Source organism: Salmo salar, chromosome 15 (genome assembly GCF_965601325.2).
Source record: "Salmo salar chromosome 15, fSalSal1, whole genome shotgun sequence".
NCBI classification, from domain to species: domain Eukaryota; kingdom Metazoa; phylum Chordata; class Actinopteri; order Salmoniformes; family Salmonidae; genus Salmo; species Salmo salar.
Genome location: NC_138305.1, coordinates 58,849,806 through 58,869,053, shown reverse-complemented (window position 1 = coordinate 58,869,053; position 19,248 = coordinate 58,849,806). Strand labels below are relative to the sequence as shown.

The window sequence follows — 19,248 nt, the reverse complement described above, 5'->3', positions numbered from 1 at the left end:
AAACTTTTGGAAAACATTGTGTTTGACCAGATACAATGCTATTTTACAGAAAACAAATTGACAATAGACTTTCAGCATGCTTATAGAGAAGGGCATTCAACAAGCACAGCACTTACACAAATTAATGATGATTGGCTGAGAGAAATTGATGATAAAAAATATTGTGTGGGCTGTTTTGTTAGACTTCAGTGCGGCCTTTGGCATTATCGATCATAGTCTGCTGTTGGCAAAACTTATGTGTTATGGCTTTACACCCCCTGCTTTATAGTGGATAAAGAGTTACCTGTCTAACAGAACACAGAGGGTGTTCTTTAATGGAAGCCTCGCCAACTTAATCCAGGTAGAATCAGGAATTACTCAAGGCCATTACTTTTTTCAATCTTTACTAATGAATTGCCACTGTCTTTGAGGAAAGCCAGAGTGTCTATGTATGAGGATGACACAACACTATACACATCAGCTACTACAGCGACTGAAATGACTGCAACACTTAACAAAGAGCTGCAGTTAGTTTCAGAGTGGGTGGCAAGGAATAAGTTAGTCCTAAATATTTCTAAAACTAAAAGCATTGTATTAGGGGCAAATCATTCAATAAACCCTAAACCTCAACTAAATATTGTAATGAATAATGTGAATTTGAGCAAGTTGAGGTGACTAAACTGCTTGGAGTTATCCTGGATTGTAAACTGTCATGGTCAAAACATATTGATACAACAGTAGCTAAGATGGGGAGAAGTCTGTCCATGATAAAGCGCTGCTCTACCTTCTTAACAGCACTATCAACAAGGCAGGTCCTACAGGTCCTAGTTTTGTCGCACCTGGACTACTGTTCAGTCGTGTGGTCAGGTGCCACAAAAAAGGAAAAAATTGCAATTGGTCCAAAACAGGGCAGCACTTCTGGTCATTGGATGTACACAGAGAGCTAATATGAATAATATGCATGTCAAGTTCTCCTGGCTGAAAGTGGAGGAGAGATTGACTTCATCACTACTTGTATTTATGAGCGGTATTGACATGTTGAATGCACCGAGCTGTCTGTCTAAACTACTGGCACACAGCTCGGACACCCATGCGTACCCCTCAAGACATGTCACAAGAAGTCTCTTCACAGTCCCCAAGTACAGACTATGGGAGGCACACAGTACTAAATAGAGCCATGACTACATGGAACTCTATTCCACATCAAGTAACTCATGCAAGTAGTAAAATTGGATGTAAAAAACAGATAAGAAAACACCTTATGGAACAGCGGGGACTGTGAAGCAAAACAAACTTTGGCACAGACACATGCATACACACAATAGCATAAGCACTATACACACAAGCACACATGGATTTTGTACTGTATATATGTGGTAGTGGTGGAGTAGGGGCCTGAGGACACACAGTCTGTGAATGTACTGTAATGTTTTTAAAATTGTATATATGGCCTTACTTTTGCTGGACCCCAGGAAGAGTAGCTGCAGCAGCTAGTGGGGATCCATAATAAATACAAATACAAATGTCCCCAACCACTGCCCTGGGGCATTGGGATATTTTTTTAGACCAGAGGAAAGAGTGGCTCCTACTGGCCCTCCAACACCACTTCCAGCAGCATCTGGTCTCCCATCCAGGGATTGACCAGGACCAGCCCTGTTTAGCTTTAAGGGTAAGCCAGCAGTGGGATGCAGGGTAGTATGCTACTGTGGGGTCATAATATACATTTATGACTTCAAAACCCCTATTCTTGAATTCGGCAAGTGTTTCATAACCAGGGTCTGTAACTGGTTAACCTCTGGGCATGATCACCAGTGGGTCGATCATTTAAGCATGTTGCTACATTCTCTCCCAACCAGCCTTGTGGAGTTTATTGATAGCTGTTCTTTTCAATCAACAAAATAATTGGATCATCTACTTATTCTTGATAACCCCAGTAGAAGACTACTTTCTCCACAGATAATGATTTCAGTGAATGAAGGTCAGAGTGACTCCAGAACCCAGAGAGCCATGTGGTCTGCTGGACTGAGAGGAGGGGACAGCACGGATCACGTCCCTCAGGGGAGCCTGCTGGGGTGATGGACACATTCCTCTCTACCTGTCACAAGCTGTGCCAACACAAACACACAGACACGCACACAGAAAGCAGGGATCAGATAAATCCTCTCTTTCTGCCCTTCTAATCCTCTCATTGGGCAATTAAAGATATAGTCATAGGTCGCTGTGTGAGAGACTACCTTATCCTTCCATCTAAAGCAGGGATGGGCAACTGGTGGCATGCGGCCCCTTTGATGGCCCTCGGAAAACTCAGTCAGGGTCTCAACTTACTATTGCAAGTTAGAATAGTAGAATACACAAGGAGGAGTATTTCTGTCTGTAATAAAGCCCTTTTGTGGGTAAAAACTCATTCTGATTGGCTCCCAAGTGGGTGGGGCTATGGCCTCTCAGGCCCACCAATGGCTGCACCCCTGCCCACTCATGTGAAATCTATAGATTAGCGCCTAATTTATTTATTTTAAATTGACTGATTTCCTTCTATGAAGTGTATCTGAAATAGTTTCATGTTGCGTTTATATTTTTGTTCAGTATATTTGTCATTGTTAACCAAGAGAGAGACAGATGTAAAGGAAGAGAAAGATGAAGAGTTCTATGACACTCGAGGATAAAGCGTCAGTCAGTCAGTCAGACAGGAGAAGGTATGTATGCTCCCTCAGCTCCTACTGTATTTTAATTGTTAAATACAGTTGAAGTCGTAAGTTTACATACACTTAGGTTGGAGTCATTAAAACTCGTTTTTCAACCACTCCACAAATTTCTTGTTAACAAACTATAGTTTTGGCAAGTCGGTTAGGACGTCTACTTTGTGCATGACACAAGTAATTTTTCCAACAATTGTTTACAGACAGATTATTTAACTTATAATTCACTGTATCACAATTCCAGTGGGTCAGAAGTTTACATACACTAAGTTGACTGTGCCTTTAAACAGCTTAGAAAATTCCAGAAAATGATGTCATGGCTTTAGAAGTTTCTGTTAGGCTAATTGACATTGTTTGAGTCAATTGGAGGTGTACCTGTGGATGTATTTCAAGGCCTACCTTCAAACTCAGTGCCTCTTTGCTTGACATCATGGGAAAATCAAAAGAAATCAGCCAAGAACTCAGAAAATAGATTGTAGACCTCCACAAGTCTGGTTCATCCTTCGGAGCAGTTTTCAAACGCCTGAAGGTACCACGTTCATCTGTACAAACAATAGTACTCAAGTATAAACACCATGGGACCACGCAGCCGTCATACCGCTCAGGAAGGAGACGCGCCCTGTCTCGTAGAGATGAACGTACTTTGGTGCGAAAAGTGCAAATCAATCCCAGAACATCAGCAAAAGACCTTGTGAAGATGCTGGAGGAAACAGGTACAAAAGTATCTATATCCACAGTAAAACGAGTCCAATATTGACATAAACTGAAAGGCCACTCAGCAAGGAAGAAACCACTGCTCCAAAAGAGGCATAAAAAAGCCAGACTACGGTTTGCAACTGCACATGGGGACGAAGATCGTACTTATTGGAGAAATGTCCTCTGGTCTGACGAAACTAAAATAGAACTGTTTGGCCATGATGATCATAGTTATGTTTGGAGGAAAAAGGGGGAGGCTTGCAAGCCGAAGAATGCCATCCCAACCGTGAAGCACGGGGGTGGCAGCATCATGTTGTGGGGGTGCTTTGCTGCAGGAGGGTCTGGTGCACTTAACAAAGTAGATGGCATCATGAGGATGGAAAATTATGTGGATATATTGAAGCAACATCTCAAGACATCAGTCAGGAAGTTAAAGCTTGGTCGCAAATGGGTCTTCCAAATGAACAATGACCCCAAGCATACTTCCAAAGTTGTGGCAAAATGGCTTAAGGACAACAAAGTCAAGGTATTGGAGTGGCCATCACAAAGCCCTGACCTCAATCCTATAGAAAATTTGTGGGCAGAAATGAAAAAGCATGTGCGAGCAAGGAGGCCTACAAAGCTGACTCGGTTACACCAGCTCTGTCAGGAGGAATGGGCCGAAATGCACCCATCTTATTGTGGGAAGATTGTGGAAGGCTACCTGAAACGTTTGACCCAAGTTAAACAATGTAAAGTCAATGCTAAAAAATACTAATTGAGTGTATGTAAACTTCTGACCCACTGGGAATGTGATGAAAGAAATAAAAGCTGAAATAAATCATTCTCTCTTCTATTATTCTGACATTTCACATTCTTAAAATAAAGTGGTGATCCTAAATGTCCTAAGACAGGGATTTTTTATGAGGATTAAATGTCAGGAATTGTGTAAAACTGAGTTTAAATGTATTTGGCTAAGGTGTATGTAAACTTCTGACTTCAGCTGTAGATGATCCAGGCGGATTATCCCTTATAAAATGTTATTGTCCTAGAAGCAGACAAAGATATCTTCTGATCTCAATTGGGTTTAATCTTTTGCCATCTCAGCAAACAAAACAGGCCCGTTGCTTTGGTCACAACACAACCTTCTGCCCTACCATCATCACTTAGTGGAAATAACTAGCTGTAATCGATGAGGGGTTTTCACATGGAGATGTCTCTAACATCAGAGCTGTTGAGTAAAGCCTATAGGCTTGTATATAGCCAACAACACCTATCAACAAAGGACCCCAGCTTCTCTTCCCCCTAGCTGTACTATGCTGCTGGGGGCTGGTAACTGACAGTATCCACTCTCTGAGAAATGGAGGATCATCTTCGAACACATGATGGGAGAAACAACTACTCAGAAATGAAGTAGTGAAAATGTGTTTTAAAGAATCAATAAACACAGTGTTTCGATGTTCAACCTGAGCTTGACTAGACTAGACTAAAACACAGCTACAGTTTGTTTTCTCAGGCAATCAATTCATCTTTTCAAACTGACTGGGTCCAGCCTGGAGAAGACTATGGACTTTGTCAATATTTGTCTTGTCCCTTTTCCCAGGACAAAGGATAGGACAGGGGGGATACCAGTTAGGGGTGAAGTTCAGAGGTCAGCGCTGAGAGGGTAGGATAGGACAGTCACTACAGCCCCTAATCTCCCTAATCTACCAAAGACAACACATTTGCCAGCTCATTGTCAATTTATTTTTATCCAATAGTAAAACATGCTTAATCCAGGGATTAACACATCTTGATCAATCACCCACAAGGATCTAAGATACACACTGTATTTATAATTGAGTACAGTAGGCATATATGGGCAGTTTAAACAATATTTGCACTTGGGTAGTACTGGGCCAATTTTGACACATTCAATTATATTATTGTGTGTGTGTGTGTGTGTGTGTGTGTGTGTGTGTGTGTGTGTGTGTGTGTGTGTGTGTGTGTGTGTGTGTGTGTGTGTGTGTGTGTGTGTGTGTGTGTGTGTGTGTGTTTGGTTTTACTATCCTTGGGTGTCCTCACAAGGATAGTAAAACACAGAACATTCGTGGTGTACACAAGGAAAAAGGCTATTTAGGGTTAGTGGTTAGGGTTTGGAGGCTGTGGTTAAGGTTAGGGTTAGGTTAAGGGGTAGGGAAAATAGGATTTTGAATAGAAATCAATTGTTTGGTCCCCACAAAGATAGTAAAACAAGCGTGTGTGTGTGGGTGTGTGTGGGTGTGTGTGCACATTTGTACTAATATAGTCCATCCACATGGCGCATTCGCTCTAATAGTTTTAAAACTGTTACACCTTATTACAATTATTATTCTTTTTTTAAACTCTTTAATGATCAACAATGAAACAATGAAATAAAATGTTGTCTGGCTCTGCATAAATTGAGAAAGAACACGAGAACAATGCAGAACAATTAGTATTTTACAAAAATAGAAAAGAAAACTTATATATGTTGATGTTTTCAATGTTATATCACACAAACGAATAAAAGTCTATTGTCAAAGAAAGTCTCATATTTTAGTCATTTTGTAAAAACCAAAAGATGTAAAGGCCGTAGCGCGAGTTTGAGCAGGCTACTGTTGGTGACTGGTTGAAAAGGCACAGGAGGTGGTTGGAATCGACATGAATGACAGCTCTGCGTTGGTGACATCACTGGACGACAAAAAGCCTCGTCCGGGTAAGAAAAGGCAACAATCAATTGGACTGCTACAGTGTGCCGCGCACAGGAGAGAGAGGTGACGCTCCCCAACCCACAGACACAGAGTACAAGGAGCGACGGACAGAGTACAGTTTAATCTTCCACACCCGCTCTCTGCTAAACTTGACCCTAAAGTTAGCATTTGAAGATGTTTAATGGCGCTTCTTTATTCATACTTCGATGGGTTCTGCCTACACAAGTCCGCTTAGATAGAACGTAGGCAATTTTTTACATTTATTCTATTGACCAAGAAGTCTCCAGATTCCCAGCTGCGGAGATATGTGCAAGAGGAGGCGATCGGAGCAGTGCACGGACTGTATTTCGTCCACAGAAGGAAAGCGTGGAATAAACACGAATTAATGTGGAATTTATTGGAGCCCAAAGCTGGAAGGACGACTGGACACAGCGCTTCCTTATCAGGTAAAATACTTTTTTACAGGTACTTATTATTGAAGTCAATGACAACTTTAATATTTAGGGTAAAGTTGCACAACGCTCATGGACTAGGCTACATATATCCACTGAGTATTCTGGATCTAATTTCCCTCTCGTGATTTCCCAATTCTATTGAAGAAAACACACTTAGTTAAAAAATGACTTGTCACATAAGATGTTTATTTTATTCTATTTTGTAAGCCTGTATTTTGGGGTGAAAGTTCCCACAAATTCCAAAACATACACACTAAAATGAATATCTACTGGTAGTACTTTTTTGATTTAGACCTGGGTGTTTTTGACGTCTTTGTCTGCGCAGTGGAGTACGCCTGGCCAGTACACGCACGTCAGATCTCACACCTGCGAACTCCTTGAAGTAACTCTACGTAGCAGTCAAAGCCTCACCAAAATGACTCTCGTAGCGCTGTCTGACTGCTGCAACGACCGTCTCTATTAGAACCGTTTTGATGATCACATTCTTTCATACTCTGTGTGTTCTTAGGGCTGTGTTGTGTTTCTTTTATGCACCTCCACCAAAACACGTCCTCTTATCGTTTCTGTAATTGCAGACTTTTTTGTCTGCCACCTTCTCTGTTCTTCTTCCAGTTTCTTTGATTTTCTCCTTTCCTGTACCATCCCCTTTTTTTTCTTGTTAGACAATTCTCTTTCATACCTTCTTCACCTTGATATTCTGGTGCTTTAGTTTTGCCCCGATAATGTTAAAAGATCAATCTCCCATTTCACTTAGCATAGTCCGCATGGATGTTATTCCCAACCGCTCTGTTCTTTACCTCAAAGTGACGTTTTATTACTTTTACCCTGATGTTCCTTTAATAATAATTCCTATTGTATGGAAGAAGAAACAGCCTATCGCAGCTGATCTGGGGTCATTTTACAGTGGTCCGCCGATGTCTCGCTGTCGATAGCTGCCTGTGTGCTGTGTGTCGCCAGCGGCGCCTGTGTATTGACAGAAGCTGCTCTCCTCTCCTCACAGGGACTGACTGACCATGGTCGCCGTGTTTCGTACTCTCATGGTACTGCTGCTGGCTCAGGTGTTGCTAGGAGGCGCTGCGGGACTTATCCCCGAGGTCGGCCGGAGGAAGTACAGCGAGTCCGGGAAGCAGAGCCCGGAGCAGTCTGAGAACTTTCTTAACGAGTTTGAGCTGCGGCTCCTCAATATGTTCGGACTTAAACGGAGGCCGAACCCGAGCAGGCAGGCTGTGGTTCCCCAGTACATGGTGGACCTGTACCGTATGCACTCGGTGAACGGAGACCACAGCACTAAAAGGCCCCGGAGCATGGGGAGACACGCAGAGAGAGCCGCCAGCAAGGCCAACACGATTAGAAGCTTTCACCATGAAGGTACGTATTAGTGGCATATTTCACCTGGCAACGTAGAGCACCTCTGCTCCCTCAGACATGTCAACCCTGTATTTAAACATGACTCAGGGTGTGAGGAGGATTTTCAGAGCAATTACACTTTTTTTATGACAGGCCCACTCATATCCTAACAGAGTGACACGCGTCAGGGACACATCCCCGTTATAAGTAGATCATATTATAATAACAAGTGTAATTGAACAATTTAACGAGATACACTCATCGTCAGGGTTCGACAGAGAAGTGGTTGATGTGTAACGTTGAAGTGCAAAGTCATCCCTCAAATATGAGTGAATGCAACCCGTTCCCCGGAACATTCAATTGGCTGCGCTATAACAGGCATCAACACGTCACGGTTGGCGGTATCACAAGGGTCATTTGTTTCTTAATCATGTATGGTGTTTTGCATGGGCCCTGAAAACAGTTTTTCCAGACACGCAACGCAGCAGAGGGATAAAGTAAGGGCGGTGTGCGTGATAGTCATCGCCCCGCTGCTACTTCAACAACACATGACATTACACTACACTGTCCACACACGCATTATGATAGAGGCCACTGCGGCAGACTAAGCTCCGTCTCATTTTTAGACAGGACCGAAAAGTCAGTTACTTAAGTCATTCTGTTTCTGGGGGTGCCCGCTATTCTTTTCCAATCGCTCTTCGTGCGTAATTATGCACGTTCCAATAATATAACCCCATAATTACATACTTATTATATAGCTACATATGCGTCGCTGACTGCGAGATTCCACATTAAAACCATACATTTATATACCTCAGAAACGCATGCCAACCAGATGATTGTTTCAGTAAGGGCCAATTGGTCTAAATGCAAAAAAATATAATATGAGATACTTGATACAAGAGTTGAACTGGAGGCACAAAGGGAAATTTGCTTTGGGTGTCATGATGTGAAGGAACTCTGGCCAATATTTTGGGGTATTTGGTATTGTGTATGTCTGTATGTACCTGTACTATGGTGTAGAGTAACAGTGGGTAGAGATGTGTTCAGAGTATGTCTAACCCTCTAGTCTGGGCATTTCATTTACAGTAATGCAACAAAATAGACCAAAACAATAAAGAAACATGTAAACCTTAACCTCTCATTGCTTGAAAACCATCGCCCATCATGCATCTGTACTGTTTATTTGGGGCTCCCGAGTGGCGTAGTGGTCTAAGGCACTGCGTCTCAGTGCTAGAGGCGTCACTGCAGACGCTGGATCGGTCCTGGGCTGTATCACAACCGGCCGTGATTGGGAGTGCCATAGGGCGGTACACAATTGGCACAGTGTCGTCCGGGTTTGGCCGAGGTAGGCCGTCATTGTAAATAAGAATTTGTTCTTGCCTAGTTAAATCAAGGTTAAATTAATTTAAAATAAAAAAAATCTGTCTTGAGAATGAATATGGCCTAAAAGGAAGTTCGCGCTACCTCCAGTAGTGTACAGTACATGCACAATGCATTCGTGGATGGCCTTTTACACAGACTCCTGAGTGTTTGACTGCATGGGAAGTTTCCACAAAGTGAATGACTCGTTGGAGTGGTTGAGTCAGGATGGGTGGTTGGTTGGGTGTTCTCCTCTCCTGAGGCCTGGTAGGGATGACACCCAGTGGACGCACTGACAAACTACAAACACCATTGATACACTACAAACGCCACTGACACCCTACAAACACCACGGACACCCTACAAACACCACAGACACCCTACAAACACCACTGACACCCTACAAACACCACGGACACCCTACAAACACCACGGACACCCTACAAACACCACTGACACCCTACAAACACCACGGACACCCTACAAACACCACGGACACCCTACAAACACCACTGACACACTACAAACACCACAGACACACTACAAACACCACAGACACACTACAAACACCACAGACACCCTACAAACACCACAGACACCCTATAAACACCACAGACACACTACAAACACCACGGACACACTACAAACACCACTGACACCCTACAAACACCACAGACACCCTACAAACACCACTGACACCCTACAAACACCACAGACACCCTACAAACACCACTGACACACTACAAACACCACAGACACCCTACAAACACCACAGACACACTACAAACACCACAGACACACTAAAACACCACAGACACACTACAAACACCACTGACACCCTACAAACACCACAGACACACTACAAACACCACAGACACACTACAAACACCACGGACACACTACAAACACCACTGACACACTAAAACACCACTGACACCCTACAAACACCACAGACACACTACAAACACCACAGACACACTAAAACCCCACAGACACACTAAAACACCACAGACACACTAAAACACCACACAGGCTGGCTGGCATGGCGACTGGGACTGAGAGCACTCACTCCACTACTGTAAGCTGCCGCTTGACTCCGCACTCTGCACCTTGGAATACATTTCAGCCATGTTTAGTTGTTTATCCCCCTGGCCTCCTCCTGTCTTTTTATCCTGTGCTCCAGCGTAGCATGGTTCTGGATATTTCAAATGTTCCCATGGTATAAGTGGGAAGAGTGGAGGTCCTATACATCTAATAGACGTGTAGCTACACATGTAAAACATAACGTAAAATCCCGAAGCCCTATCGATGCATCACATCTCTTCCTTGATATTCATTTCAGAGGGATTATTCCTTTTTGTGGTATCGGTTTTCAAAAATAACTATTTTCTTTGCCAAAAATAATATTTCCAGGCCTAACACAGGCACGGGCTGCCAGAGACAGGCAGAGATGAATGACCTAACATTAGCCGTTATCTTTGTTTTTGGCACACAGCGAGAAAACAAATTAGGAATGTTGATACGCTCATATCTGTGGTTCACAACTCTTAGACAAGCCCTGGCATGTTGTTCACACGCAGCGCAGCACCTCCTTCACTCACACAGCAGGGATCTGGAGAGAGAGAAAGATAGAAAGAGAGAGAGAGAGAGAGAGAGAGCAGGGGGCAGAATAAAAAGAGAGATTTGGGGCTAAAGAGCGAGAGGGGGGATTTGGGTTGAAGAGAGAGATAGAAGGGGAGAGGGAGATTTGGGGCTGAGGGGAAAGAGAGAAAGGGGGGAACGAGGCATTTTGGAGTGAGTGGGCCAAAAGAGAGAAGGAGAGAGGGATTTGAATGAGAGAAGTAGACAGAAGGGGTTTTCCCACATCAATAAGGAGTGATAGTCCTAATTGAGGTCTTTGTGCTTCTGGAGGGAGATTTAGGATGAGAGGGTGGAATTTCCTAAATGCCTCCTTTGAAAAAGCCCTGAGTTCAAAGTTGGTGTTTATTTTACCACTCCAAACAGATAACAATCTTGTCTTTGTACCGTCTGTAAAACACATAAAGGTAAATGTTCAAAGTTTGACTACAATCAAAAAAATTAAAGTGTTGACATTGACATGTATCTGACATTGTTTTACACACTAATGTAATAATTAATTATCAATCAACCCAAATATGCACAGAGTAATAACAAGTTTAGCTATAGATTGCGACAAAAAAGGTGTGAAAAACATTATGGGTGCGTTTGTAAATTCACTCTGGCTATCTACTCCGATTTCAGAGCACTCTCATCTGAGTGTGCCAGAGAGCAGAATAACTGACGAATTTACGAACGTTCAACACCCGTCGAATATGGCCGGTGTCAGTAAATGTCGGGAAAAATACGTAATTAAATTGTTGGCAGCAGCACAGCTACAGTCACCAATGCTCTGAATAACATTAAAACTGCCTAACCAGCTCTGCTAGGGGGAGTAAAATGGTCAGAGTGAGGTGTTCTCTCATTTGTGTCTGGAAGTGGCTAGCAAGCTAGCCAACGATTAGCCAATTAGTTTGACGCTTGACTGCCGTTGTGAGGTCAGAACGCTCGGATCAACCCTACTGCTCGGCCAGAGCATCCAGTGGGTGCTCTGAGCGCTCCGAGAGCAAAACGCTCTGAATTTACGAACGGACAATCTGACAACGCTCTGAATTTACGAACGCCCAGAGCGCACTCTGAGCGCACTCTGGCACTCCAGGTTAAATTTATGAACCCACCCTAAGATAAATGAGATATACTTCCCTATGGCCTTTCATTATGTCATAATAATCTAGCTTTGATGATTCCATGATGGACGACAATGGCGTTATCCACACATCCAATAATAACAGGACTCCATCATGTAGCAAACAAATCCTAAAGGGCAGAACAATGTCTATGGTATTTAGTGGCCTTGCATGCATAATGGTTAGAGACTATCACTGCTCCCTGCTAGATCTTATCAATACATGGGAATGCCACTGCTTTGATGTCATGACATTTACTCTGGTGAAATGTATGAACCTGGCAATGTTGCAGCTGGATGGTCATAATTGTAACCTGTTCCCTTTACATTGACTCATGCTCTTGGAGTAAGTGAGTGTATGTGTATGATGCCGTGTGTATGACGACAATGATCTACACCCACACACAGCCAGTCGTTTTCTTGTGTGTGTGTGTGTGTGTGTGTGTGTGTGTGTGTGTGTGTGTGTGTGTGTGTGTGTGTGCGTGCGTGCGTGCGTGCGTGTGTGTGTGTGTGTTTTAGTGAGCTATGGAAAGAAAACCCGTTTGTTAGGACAGTAAATCTTGGTCAGTCATGGAGTTACTCTACAACCTTTATAGTAAAAAAAAAAATGTCCTGAGCTTAGCCATGAATTTCTATGTCAACATCATCCACTGACCCTTACTCTCTCCTTCTCCTTCTCAATTGTAGAATCCATGGAGGCTCTGGCCAGTCTGAAGGGCAGGACCACCCAGCAGTTCTTCTTCAATCTCACCTCCATCCCTGGAGAAGAGCTCATCACCTCTGCAGAGCTCCGGGTCTACAGGGACCAGGTCCTGGGGGTCACAGCAGCTCCCACCAGTAACACCAGTTACAACAGCAGTAACAGCTCCAATACCAATACCAGTACCAGTGTTGGTGGCATCCATCGTATCAACGTGTACGAGGTGTTTGGAGCCCCTGCATCTCCCCGTGGGGAACCCCTGACACGCCTCCTGGACACCCGGCTGGTGCAGGATTCTCTGAGCCGCTGGGAAAGCTTCGACGTCAGCCCCGCCGTGTCCCAGTGGTCCTCCGGGGGGAGCCACAACCACGGATTCATGGTGGAGGTGTTCCACCCAGACACCCAGGGGGTTGAGGACGCCCAGAGACAGAGCAGGCACGTCAGAGTGAGCCGCTCCCTCCACGAGGACCAGGACTCATGGCCCCAGGCTCGACCCCTGCTGGTGACCTACAGTCATGACGGGCGGGGGAACGCGGTGCTGCACAGGGACAAGAGACAGGCAGCAGGCCACAGGAAACAGAGGAGGAAGCATCAACACAAGGCCAACTGCCACAGACACGAACTCGACGTGGACTTCAGCGAAGTGGGCTGGAACGAGTGGATAGTGGCGCCCCCTGGCTACCATGCCTTCTACTGCCACGGGGTATGTCCCTTCCCATTGGCCGACCACCTCAACTCTACCAACCATGCCATCGTTCAGACTCTGGTCAACTCTGTGAACTCCAACATCCCCCGGGCGTGCTGTGTGCCCACAGAGCTCAGCCCCATATCGTTGCTCTATCTGGATGAGTATGAGAAGGTCATCCTCAAAAACTACCAGGATATGATTGTGGAGGGATGTGGCTGCCGTTGAGACATACAGAGAGAGAGAGAGACAGAGAGAGAAAGAGAGAGGGATGGGATGAAGGGATGGAGACTGAGAAAGACATAGAGTGTGAGGTTATATGGACACCCGGTTTCCCAATGAAAATGTTTTATTTATATGAAAGAAAAAAGACACAAACAGAGCTATTTTGGGAGAAGAAGAAAAAATAACTATATATGAATATATTTATGTCTAGTTAAAGTTGGGAAAAATAAATATTTTACTTGGAGGAATAATCCTTTACTGGTTTTGAAAATGTATTTCTGATGTACATTTCGAATTGGGTGCAATACCACATGAAGTATAATGCTCAGATTTTTATTTTGTATTTATTTCTATTATAACCACTTTATTTGTAAATAAATCATGTGTATTTATCGTGAGAAAACACTTTGGTTGTTCCAATTGTCCACAACTTGTCCAGCTGACTTCACAATGTGTGTTTAAAAACATTCAAATCACACTAAGGATGTCAAGGGGTCAAAAAGTAACAGAGCTACAAACATCTCCCACATAAATTAGCTGCAAAAAAACAAAAAACAAGACTAGGTTAAAAGCTAACTCTCTAACACTGAATGCCTACGAGAAACATAGCTGGAGCCTGGCGGTGTGTTTTTGAAAGGGTCAGTGTAAGTGTGGTGTAATGGCCTGCAATGGGGTATAGAATCACAGCAGGGTCCAGGGTAGTTACATCTACACAGATGTTATAAGGTCTCTGGGGGAGGACTAGGAAAACACAGCTAGATGTTTTCCTCCACTCCATGTCGTTGTACAGATCCCTGGGAATGAAGGCTGAGGTAAAAGTTAACCCCTGGGAATAGTTCATTTAAAAGAGAAAGAGAGAGAGAGAGAGCGAGAGAGAGCGAGCGGGTGGAGGAGGAGAGAGAGAGAGAGAAAACAAACAACCCGAGCTGTCTGTCGGTGTGCGAGGGATTTGAAGAGCGCCTGTGCTGTGAGTTTGTTTACTGTGCGATTTGAGACATGACAGCCTGCGAGCTAGGAGACAGATACGCCAATAGGCCCTCAGCGAGACATGAGGTCTACAGCTGCTTTAATTAATAAAGATAAACAAACACGCACACACCAGTGTACCTACTACATATTGCACATGTTCAGACACATTCTCCCCCGACGTGTTTTTGGCTACCTTTCCTTTGTCATCTCTGACTCATATTCTTCTTCTGTTGTGTTTTTTTGGCACCACCGGGAAAACCCTCACTGGAACAGTCCTGTTAGAGAAATGAATGAACACTAACACAAACAACACTGTCATTGACAAACACCAGGGGATTATTGCTCATATTTTATTCATAGGGACAGATAATGGCAGGATGCGATGGCAAAAACCAAACATATCGTATGTCCCAAGACAGCACGGGCATGAAGGTTAGAATGAATATCTTAATACTTGTATTGTTCTCGGAAAAGTAGTGCAGTCACTAAGCCTAAACGGAGTGACTTGGAACAGTTTGAAAAGAGACAGAGGAAATACATACTGTAGCCACACTGCTGGGGTAGATAATGAGAGAGTGAGAGAAAGGGAGAGAAAGAGAGAGAGAGAGGAATGGTTGTGGAGTTTCACCGACTTTTTTTCCTGCCGTGTTTGCATTAGACAGGGTTTGGAACGGAACACGAGTCATCGCAAGAATCTCTAAATATAATGTTTTTTATACGAGTGCACATTGGAACCATGGAATGTTGGTTTCAAACTCAGACACATGCATGCACTCGTTTGCAGAGAGCAACCCAACATGCTTGTGTTTTTAATCAGCTGTACAAAGACTTTTACTTTTTCTTCGGGGGAAAAAAACCGTTCATATACAACAAATATATGCTTTCAACTCACATACTCATCTTTCATTTAATAGTACAGAAGTTACATTTCCAAACCGTTGACAGTAGAAATGGTGAAATGTCTTATCCCTAAGTCTGTAAGTCCTAAGATAATGACTTTTTCAGATATTTTGCCATTGTGTCTATTGACTTGTTGTGCAACAGATAGAAAGATGACCTAATACCTACTCTTACCCAACACCCACCTGGGTGACGCAACAGACAGTCATTTCTTGCCAGAGCAGTCCCTGTCCACACATCAGTTCCAATCCCCTGGTCTACACGTGTTCTTTTATTTTACCTTGCATCCGTTCCCCCCAGATTTCCCATCTGCTTTCCATTTATGTAATGTCGACCCCAACCACAGAACTCAGCTCAGCACATGGTCTCCAATAGCCTTGCCAGTAGCACCACCCGCCTGCCTGCCTGCCTGCCTGCCTGCCTCCCAGCCTCCCCGCCTGCTTCCCTCCCACCCTGCCCTCCATCCCCACTCTGCCCCCCTCTCAGCACACCATTTTAATGGACTTCAGAAGGAAGTCACTTCACTGGCTAAGTTAATGAGCATTTGATGAAAATCAACTAAACATTCAACAGTAAAACTTTACCCCCCCCCCCGTCACTACCAACACTGTTAGGTCAGAAGAGAGGGATAGGAGGAGAGAGGGAGAGGGGGTTGGAAGAAAACGCCTGTGTTAAAACAGTGTTAGATTTAGTGGTTTGCCTTTATAGCTGCAGTCTATAAACCTTTCATTGGGTCGGGTGGAAATACTGCTCCCAGGGTGGGGGCACACGGGGCGTGCTCCTGAATGTCGCCCCCTCCTTGCTCCCTGATCCAACGGCACTTGGTTCTGGTACTCTGAGTCAGCCAGTGTTTCTTACCTCCATGGGCTCGCATTAGGGCCAAGTTAGTATCAGACCCTCCCTCTAGGGAGCACTTTTAAACAAGCCCCATCCCCCCTAACCCCGCCTCCTCTCCTTCCTTTCTTACGGGACCGAGGTTAAAGGTCATAGTTGTAATGATTTGCTATGACTCACTTCATCACAGAGCTCCGACTTGCAGACTAGTCACTTTGCCATAAGCTGTTGATGACAATACAAAGTGAAACCCCTGTTATATTAGGACAGACTAAATGAGCACTTTACACAGTCAGCTAAGGCTGTGTATAGGTTTCTGTTATGCCCATGTAATAGGGTTTAAATAAAACCAACAAGAGAAATGTAAGATATTATTGGTTAAACCGGCTCTCATTCACTGCTACACAGGCTTTGGACAAAACCACTCTGCAAAGTTGAAGCTGCTTGTATTTTTCCCTTTCCTGAGCATCTGGTAAATAAGTTAAAGGTGGCCGTCTTTCTTTAAGTTTACATACAAACACACAACAGAACGGCCACAGCACTGATGAGCATTCCATTGAGAGAGAGAGAGAGGGACCCTCTCTCTAACTGGTGTGGCAGGCCCATTATTTAACTGTGTTTAAACCACACCAAAAGTATCTGCAGCTCCAACAACCAAAATCATGAGGGTTATAAAATCAGATTTCCAGATTTCTGGCGGTGCTGTGTTTGGAAAGTATGTGGCGTGCCGTGCACCTTTGATGCAGCAAAGTGCTCCATCCGTCGTTATGGGAGATCTCTACCCCGGCCTCGTGCCAGGCAGGGCGGAACGCTAAAACACAGAGATGCGGGGAGGAACGGCGGTCACTTGTGAGTCTTACTTTCTTTCCGTTTTTTTTTTCTTCTTCATGTGCCGCACTCTAATTTTAGAGGTGGTGCACTGCACGGCGTCTTTTCTGTTTTCCGAGAAACGTCAGCGAGATGACGTCCAACGTAGCTTAAACTGTGGCATCTGCGCTGCAGCTCTGAACACATCAAACAGGCCAGCATTCGTCCGCACATTCAAGAGGAGACAAAATATGGAAATGGCTTTTCCAGAATCACTGGGAGAAATGATAATACTTATTCTTATGTAGTCTTTTATTCCATTGTACGTGTGTGTGTGTGTGTGTGTGCATGTGTGTGTGTGCGTGTGTGTGTGCGTGTGCGTGTGTGTGTATGAGGCTAGTAGGAAATGACTCAGTGGTGTTGCTAAAAGCTATCTCTAAGTTGTTCCTAAAATATGCTCTGCTACTGCCATTACCGTAAGTGCTAAATCATCCATACAATCACAGTGGAGCAGACTGGAGTGGCATGCTGGAGCCATTACCTCTGGCTGAGGGGGAGGAGACCCAGTGTTAGGGACTTCTCATGGTAGTGGTGCTACGTCCCAATGCATTGTCAAGGGCCTATTCATTGGTAGAACACTGCTAAGCTATTGTACGCTACATTGTAGGCGGCATAATACCCCTCAAGGCAACATGGATGGAGATCAGTCCATTCCAGGGAGCCAGTGTATGATGGACTCAACAGTAGACAAATAGGGAGCCATGTGTCATAGTTTTATGCCATGACTGTCTTACTTGGGGGTTGTGGGTTAGGTGACCAATTTATCCACCAGCTAAAGATCACAGGAGTCTTCACACAAAAAAATGTGGCTTATTCACCTCCACATTAAGTCTCGTCCCAGTTTCTCCTGTTGTCATGTTATGTGGATCTGCCTCTCTCTGGCATCAACAGAGTGAGAAAACAGAACGTTTAGAAATGAACAAACTGACCTCATGGGTCCATTAACTATTCATAATATTCTGACAAACAGTTTATAAATGCATTATTTTGTATTTATTTATTGAACATGTATTTAGGAAGATAAGTCATTAAGGGCTAGTTCTCTTTTACAATAATGGCCATATTATAAAGCATGACGAAATACACAAGTGTAGAAAAACAAAATCTCATATGATCATGAAGGTAAATTCAGTAACTTATAAATTCTTAAAATGTTTTAATAAAGCTGTTGAAAGCTGTGCATCAGACTATGCCTTTCATTCTTGACTTCAAGTATCTACAAGATGCCCTCAAGGCTTTGAATTTGAGAATCTGTAACTTTGTTGTCTGTCTGTCTGTGAACCCAGTCAGAGAAAGATAGAGGGAGAGAAATTGAGTCAAGAGAGGGGAGAGAGGGAGGGAGCGAGAGAGAGAGAGGGAGAGAGAGGGAGAGAGGGAGAGAGAGGGAGAGAGAGAGGGAATGAGGGAAAAATAAAGAGAGGGAGGGATGGATGGAAAGAGTGAGAAATAGAGATAGGGTGAGTTAGAAGGAGAAAAAGAGTCGAAAGACAAAGGGAGAAATAAAGAGAGAAAGAGAGATAAAATAAATAAATAAATAAAGAGAGAGGGAGAGAGAGAGAAATAAAGAGAGAGGGGGGAGGCAGGCAGGAATTACATCCATATGGAGGACATATGGAGGGTTGTGAAGAAGTGGAGTCAGTGTGGTTATGGGTAGCGTTCTCCATCTTAGTACCAGGAAGCTGAGAAATCAGTCAGAATGACTACATGACAAGCCCAGCACGCCACATTGATAAATGTTAATCTACTGAACTGTACATTTCTTTATGACACATGATATACTGTATACGGTAGCTGTTCTTACTCAGTATATCACACACGCTTCAGGACTTATCGAAGATAGCCTTAGGTTGAAAAGACCAAGGCTGAAAGGACCAAGGCTGGAAAGACCAAGGCGGAAAAGACCAAGGCTAGAAAGACCAAGGCTGGAAAGAGCCAAGGCTTAAAAGACCAATGCTGAATTGTAGTGATTGGGGTAACATGTCTCACTGTCGTAATAGGAGGAAAAGTTCAAGTTGCAAAATCAGGTGTAGGCTTATTAAATAACAGGTGCTACAAAATGAAGGCTGACAAAATATATTTTTTCTAACTCACAATAAGACT

General features: G+C 43.9%; 1 protein-coding gene across 1 annotated transcript; it reads left to right on the top strand.

Moving 5' to 3' along the window:
- Positions 1 to 6,072: 6,072 nt before the first annotated feature.
- On the top strand, positions 6,073 to 18,335 carry LOC106571739 (bone morphogenetic protein 2). Its single transcript, XM_014145140.3, has 3 exons — positions 6,073 to 6,507; positions 7,517 to 7,884; positions 12,656 to 18,335. Exons 2-3 carry the CDS (start codon positions 7,530 to 7,532, stop codon positions 13,579 to 13,581), a joined length of 1,281 nt encoding a protein of 426 aa, XP_014000615.1. The 5' UTR covers positions 6,073 to 6,507; positions 7,517 to 7,529; the 3' UTR covers positions 13,582 to 18,335.
- Positions 18,336 to 19,248: the final 913 nt, after the last annotated feature.